The 6,665-nt window shown below is 38.2% G+C and overlaps 1 protein-coding gene across 2 annotated transcripts; it reads right to left on the reverse strand.

Annotated features, from left to right (window-relative positions):
- Window positions 1-256: 256 nt before the first annotated feature.
- On the reverse strand, window positions 257-6,285 carry th (tyrosine hydroxylase). 2 transcript variants are annotated; one of them, XM_063481211.1, is made up of 14 exons: window positions 6,102-6,285; window positions 5,701-5,796; window positions 5,389-5,592; window positions 4,527-4,701; window positions 4,342-4,430; window positions 4,179-4,246; window positions 4,033-4,083; window positions 3,199-3,344; window positions 2,903-3,038; window positions 2,472-2,541; window positions 2,330-2,386; window positions 1,900-1,995; window positions 1,680-1,813; window positions 257-1,075 (listed from the first exon to the last, which is right to left on the reverse strand). In XM_063481211.1, the coding sequence occupies exons 1-14, from the start codon at window positions 6,183-6,185 to the stop codon at window positions 916-918; spliced, it is 1,566 nt and encodes a 521-aa protein (XP_063337281.1). In that variant the 5' UTR covers window positions 6,186-6,285; the 3' UTR covers window positions 257-915. The 2 variants fall into 2 exon arrangements, with proteins under 2 accessions (XP_063337281.1, XP_063337280.1); XM_063481210.1 differs by lacking the exon at window positions 5,701-5,796.
- Window positions 6,286-6,665: the final 380 nt, after the last annotated feature.

Genomic DNA, 6,665 nt, shown 5'->3' on the forward strand with positions numbered 1-6,665 from the left:
TATTCTCTCAAACAAATTCAATAAATATGCTGTGATTTTATGACGAGGCAGGCTAAAACAGCTAGACAGCTCCCTCTTGCGATAGACAAATGTAAAGCAAGAAGCAGCCAGGTGTCGTTAAATAATAATTCATGCAAAAGTATTTCTAGGTTTTCCCATCAGCGATAAGAGCAAAAACCTATCAAATATAATACTATTATTTATATTTTTAGTGTAAGTGTAGGAATAAAAACTTGATAAATCACAGAAACGATAGTGAAATGTTAATTTGCAGTTCTTTATTATCTGACAGTTTGTAATCAATAGTTTATTACATAGAAACTGTGTTTTCTTTTCTCCCCCCCCCTCCTTTTTTTTATTATGCATTTACACTGCAAGACGAAACCAGCATAAAATACACAATTCAAGACAAGAACAGCATATGAAAGCCATGGATTTAATTACTCAAATGCTAAATTCACATATTTGGAAAATAAAGCTTTTGACAGAGCAGTTACAGATTTTTTTCTAAATAAAATGAATGATCCAAATATACACCATTATAATTCTTTAATTTCAAAATATCTATACCATACTTATATAGTCTTCTTTTAATACATTCATTATCAGAGTTCCCCTTGATGTGACTCTAGATTTCTCAAACAACAAACTTTAAAAGCATGAATGGTCCAGTCAGTAAAACCCCATCATTGCACAAATGCAATCATTTAAGATCTTTGGATACTTTGTCAGCGCTGAGTTTTGAGGTTTTAATGGTTGCAACCTTGCTGGCAAACCAGCCAACCACAACAAGCAAAACTCAGATTCATACAGCAGGTACGGCACAGAAATATGAACACATTGGCAATCTTCAACAGCGTGGACTCAGCAGAGAGAAAAGCAAACAACAGGCGGATGGTGAAAGACAGCGCATCATCACGATAGCACACTTAGGGCGTCTGTCAGCACTTTAAGCTCATCCTTCACACCTTCCAGGCCTCCTTGGATCTTCACTGGGTTGTCCAGTACTTCAACACTGCTGGTATATGGATCAAATCTGACTGAGAAGGGACGCTTGATGCCAGCTACATAAGCCCTGGTCAAAATTGTAAAGATGTAAAGAAGTCAGAAACTTAAAGATCTCAAATGGGGCTGTCTTTATGCTCCAACTGAAAGTATGGACTAAAGCAACCATGCCTGCAAATTGTCCTTGTGTTATAATTTGTCATGTTGTACATGCATGCAAATTATTGAGACTGTGGATTCCACAACATAAAGAAAACACTCCTATGTAATGATGCTCACAATGTTCTCACAATGTTTCTCTTTCAAACATTCCAGTGCGGGTATTTTCTCATCCAGTGTGTTGGGGATGTCATGTGCTGCATTCTACTAGAGGCTGAATATTGTGAAAACACTCACTTAAGCTACTTGTTTTGCAGGGCAGCATTTGATGTGTTTGCCAAATAAAACTCCAGAGTTTTGCCTTGGTAAGGAAGACTACATTAGGAACAGCTGTCTTCTGGCTGCTATGGCTGACCTACAATAGTTTGTGGCCTCGGGGGTTGGCTGGCTGTTCTCTGACCTCGTCCTCACATAACCCCTCTCTTTGTTGTTTTTCGTTGTTGTTTTTTTACATTTTTTTATCAGTTCTGTATGTTCTTATGTATGTGTATGTCTGGTACGATAAAGAGCAGTACCTGAATTTCTCCTTGGCATCTGAAAAACTCTCAGAAATAAAGTAAACAGGCTGGTATGTCTGGTCTTGATAGGGCTGCACTGCTGCAGCCTCTGGATCAAACTCTCTTGTCTCTGGTTCATCAGACAGAGAGTGCTGGAAGTTTAAAAAAATGGAGAATTAGCTCACAGCTGTCTGTGTGTGCTGCATTAAAGGAAAAAAACAAAAACGTTTGAACGTACCACAAGTTCACCATAAGAGGAAAGCAGCCCAGCTCCATAAGCCCTCACCTCACCATTTTGTTTACATAAGCCATACTCGACCGTGAACCAGTACAGCTGATGGAAAAACAGAAAGGAGGTGACTGAGAAGAAGTATGGACAATCAGTGCATTATTTACATGTTAGATTTTAGACAAGAGGCTGTCCAAAGTAATGCATTTTGAAAGATATTTTAGCAATAGTTAATTCCATTGTTTACTATATGGGATATGTATCTCAGTTCGTGCTTGAAGCCCAGGCTAAGAAGCGTGGGAGCATGTGTGTGTGTGTGTGTGTGTGTGTGTCTCTGTTGGGAGATGGGCTGGCAACATGAGGTTCAACCCCAAACTTCACCGCAGTAATTTTTATACAGTTTGTATGTGTTGTTTGTGTTCGATGACAAAAGTCTTACTGTGGACAGTTTCTCAATATCTTCATCCGACGCCCCCAGTGAAGCCAAACCAAGGTTCTGTGGAAAATAATAGATCAGTTCTTGCTAAATAGCACAAAAGAACTGAATGATCTGTAAGGCTGCTAATCGTTTCAGCACTAACCTGTGAAAACTGGGCAAAAGTGCGATCAGCCAGCATGGGTACGTGGCCCAGTAATTCATGGACGCAGTCACTGAAGAGAAAGCAAAAGTTATTTCAATTCACGACAATGTTTGATCTTGAATGAAAAACACCACACAGTTCAGTTTGATTGGATGCAGACTTTATGATCACAAACTGGAAATTCAATCTGATTACATAACAATTACAGAATGAAAGCAAGCCTGTTCTCTAAAGAAAAACATATTGAATCTTAAAATAATTACATAAACACAACAGGTTTTGCATATGGCAGCTTTTTAATATGAATTGTTGTTGCTATTAGCAGATGCTATGTGTAATTTCACTTGCATTTGTTTTTATGGAGTTATTTCTGATTGTATACTTTATAATTAGTTGAAGCACAAAGCCAAAAGAGTCACAGTAGTACTCACGGTTCTGGGGAGTGCATGGGGGAGGAAGCATGTCGGATGTACTGGGTGCACTGGAACACTCGGAATGCCAAACTGGCCAGAAAATCTCTGGCTGAGAGCAGGCCCGCCACTGGACGCAGCTGAAATCCTGTGCGCTCTGCATGTGTGTTCAGGGGGATGGTGGTGAAGCGACAGTAAGCAAGAGAGAGAGAGAGAGAGAGAGAGAGAGAATCAAACCCTGATAGGTGGAGTCTACATTCGCTAAGCGTCTGTATTTACGTATCTTTTCTTTTCATTTTGTCTTATCCCATTTTTACCTTTGAGGAAGCGTGACACATCTTCCAGCTGGGGAATGTTGTCTGGGCTGTACCCACAATGCCTTTCTAGGAGACGAAAAGCCTCAAGGTATTCACTGCAGGCATGGGTGGTGTACAAGTCCCTCAGGGTTGAATATACTTCTCGCCTAAATCAAGATTTAATTACATAAAAATTGAGATTTCATTTAATAAAATCAAAATCTTGGAAAAACTGTAAATAAGCAGAACTGCAGTGTAGTTTTAGAGTTATGGTTAGTGTTATGCGCCTGCTAATTAACAGTGTTTAAATTGGATTTATCCTGCAATGTTTAACTATTTCAAGCAATTTATTTCTTACATCATATTTATAGAGCTCTTTTTTATTATGCTGTGTTTTTCTTGTATCATATAAATCTTATGAAAAAGCACGTTGCTATAATTTTTCTACTTGGTCTGGTGACTAAATTCATTCATTAGTGTCTTTTTTTGTCCTAAACTGTTCAAGTAAAATGTAAACATCTATTGACTTGCAAACAACACTTTGTTCTCATGGATATGTTTTTTATTCAGACAAGCTCGAGCTGTCACCTCAAGTTTATTCTTGTGACACCCTCCATCTGAAGTTAATTTACCGAAGCATCCATAAAAGACAAATCATATGCAAATGACTCATTGGTTGGTGGGTAGACCACAATGTGTTGACAGTAAAACAACATAACTATGAAACGTATTTTAATAGATAAAAACATTTTGTGTTCATTGTAAATTATAATTTTATGCTCACTGCTACTTCAGACTTAACTTTTCATATCTTATATTATCAATATTAAAAACTAACGTGAAAGAGCCCCTTACCATGTGCCAATCTCCTCCTCTGTGTATTCCACTCTGGGGATCGACTGCCCACTGAGGACAAACATATGCACACAATTATTACATTTCAATTTTATGTCTACTTTTTATGGTTGTGTGTGCAGTATTTACGAAAAGGCCCATCTCACTATCTGTATCTGAAGGCAATGTCACCAATCATTCTCCTCCTCTGTCTGTAGGCAGGATCTGTGTAGCCCTGTTTAAATCAAATATACCAACTAAATAACAAGCCCAGTAATGACAGTTATTTCTATTCAATTATTTCTTCTTCTTGGCAATGTCATTACTTACTGGATGGTCATGGTCTAAGTCTGGATCAAATTTGGTGACCAGATGATGACACCTATCCAAATCTGCAATTTTCTTTGGGAACCAGTGGACTAGTTGAGAAAACAGGGAGAAAAAAATAAACTGTTCTGTTTTTTGCTCACTTCTACAGACTATGTAAAATGTTTCACAATTATTTTATCAGTTACATTTGACTTCTTTGGTGGTTTTGACATCCTCTGCATTCCTCTTTATGGAGCTGATCAGGGTACTGACATCTGAAAGGTGCACCTCACAGCGGACAAAGTACTCCAGGCCCTCAAGGGTGTCTTTGAGCTTCCGGCATGGTCGCGTCTCCAGATGGTGAATCTTAGCTTCAAATGTCTGAAATACAGTCAGCAAGCTGAGATGTGACTGTGGTAGCAGAGATCCAGAGGTGAGAAGTATTTGTGAAGCACAATAACTGATTCTGGATGCACACTTTCCTGTTCAAAACATGGAATACCCCCCCCCCCCCCCCCTTTCTTTTTTTAAATTCTAAAATAAATCATGCACTCACAACAAAAGGCACAACACATAGATATTTTTTTTTCCAAATGGTTTTCTTCCATGACCTTTTTCGGTACTTCTGTGGGACTAAAATGTGTAACCAACTTTAACAATAGCCAATAAAATATTATTCAACCTTTACATATCCACTATATTCCACTAACATAAAAAACATTTTACAATTACCTTGTTGTGAACATTCCTCTTGACTACTTACCTACTATAAAACCGGTTTTAATTTTCCCACACTTATTGCAACCCTGTTGTCTCATCAGAAAATGGGTCATAGCTACAATATTAGAGTGCAAATGTTGATAACTGTATTATTACCAACTAGACACAAATACCGACCAATGGGAATCTTTGCAAAACAGCAAATCCAGTAGCTTAGTGTGAATTTATGAAGCATTCATAAATTAATTATTAACAAACAAAATAAATAGTCACATATAAATCAAAATAAATCTTTAAAATATTTAGTTACCCCTTAAAACTCTATTAGAATAAATTGTGATGGATTACCTCGAAAACCTTGAGTGTCCGCGACAGCGCAGGTGTCTTGGAGTTTCTTAAAGTAAAGAAAATGTTGAGGAGTGCTTTTCCATCGTCCTCCTCAAACACTATCTGTTCACTGGCCTCTGCAGCCTCTGCCGCTGCAGCGGCTGCTTCCCTCTCCTTGCGCGCGTCCTCGATCAAGCTCTGCCGTCTACCGACGAATCTTGGAGACTGTTTTAAAAAGAGAAATTAAAGTTCTGCTTGTTACGATTTAACTGTAAGACAGTAAGAAAAGACAGACACGACACCACATGGACGTAACTGATGGGCTTTGCTTACTTTTTGGATGTCTCCCTTGATATTTGATGGGTGCGCTTTACATCTCCAAATGCGCATTAGATCGGCAATGCAATCAAGGTAAACCGTACGACACATCTAAGAGTAAATAGCGACCACAGCACACATTTTAGCTGATTTCAACTGTAAAATTGAAACGTGCAGGATTTGTTTTTCTTTCCTGAGGGGCTTTTTTTTTATTTTTATTTTTTTAAAAGCTGTTCGTTTGAGATTTGCGCCAGACAGCGACGCTGCGTAATGAACATCTTGCCAAGTTTTCTTTGTGCCATACAACAGTTTCCGTGATTCATTGAAAGTATTTTTTTAACAGATGACTCCACAGACAATCACAGATTTCTGTTTGTAATTTAAAACAAACTTGTGTTTTCTAAAATATTTCTTACCGTGATGGAATCAGATCTCTCCAGCTCGGACGCTGCTCTGCGGACGCTCTTTGTGGAGGATGTGGAGCTGGTTGAAAGCGGCATCTTCAGGCTCGGAAGTCTGTATTGACTTAGCTTCTGTGGCAGAAGTGGTAGTATGGTTTTGGCGCTCTCTAAACCTCTCAGTCGGTGCTGTGTGCCCACAGTTTTTCTTTTCTTTTTTTCACCACGCAGGTTTCCCCTTTTTATGGGATCATTTGTTTGCCGTTTCTGACGTCAAACACGCTAATCTCAATCTAATCAATCAATGCGCAGAATCTATCAGTCTCATCCCAATTTGGAGCGTGCTGTATAGTTTGAGACAGAGCTCTTTTTTGCAAATGTTTGGCACATTCTCATTGGCCTTTATAAATGCACTTATATTTTCGAAATTTGGCAGGTAAAAAAGGCAAACATGTTTCAAGTTATTAGGGTAAAATTAGAAATAAGTGAACTGCAAAATGTAATAATGTGCTTTAGTATATTGTATGAATAAATTAATATACCGTTTTCTTAATTAAGTTGTTTACGTCATTAAAATTTAAA

Source organism: Pelmatolapia mariae, linkage group LG7 (assembly GCF_036321145.2).
Source record: "Pelmatolapia mariae isolate MD_Pm_ZW linkage group LG7, Pm_UMD_F_2, whole genome shotgun sequence".
Taxonomy (NCBI): Eukaryota; Metazoa; Chordata; class Actinopteri; order Cichliformes; family Cichlidae; genus Pelmatolapia; species Pelmatolapia mariae.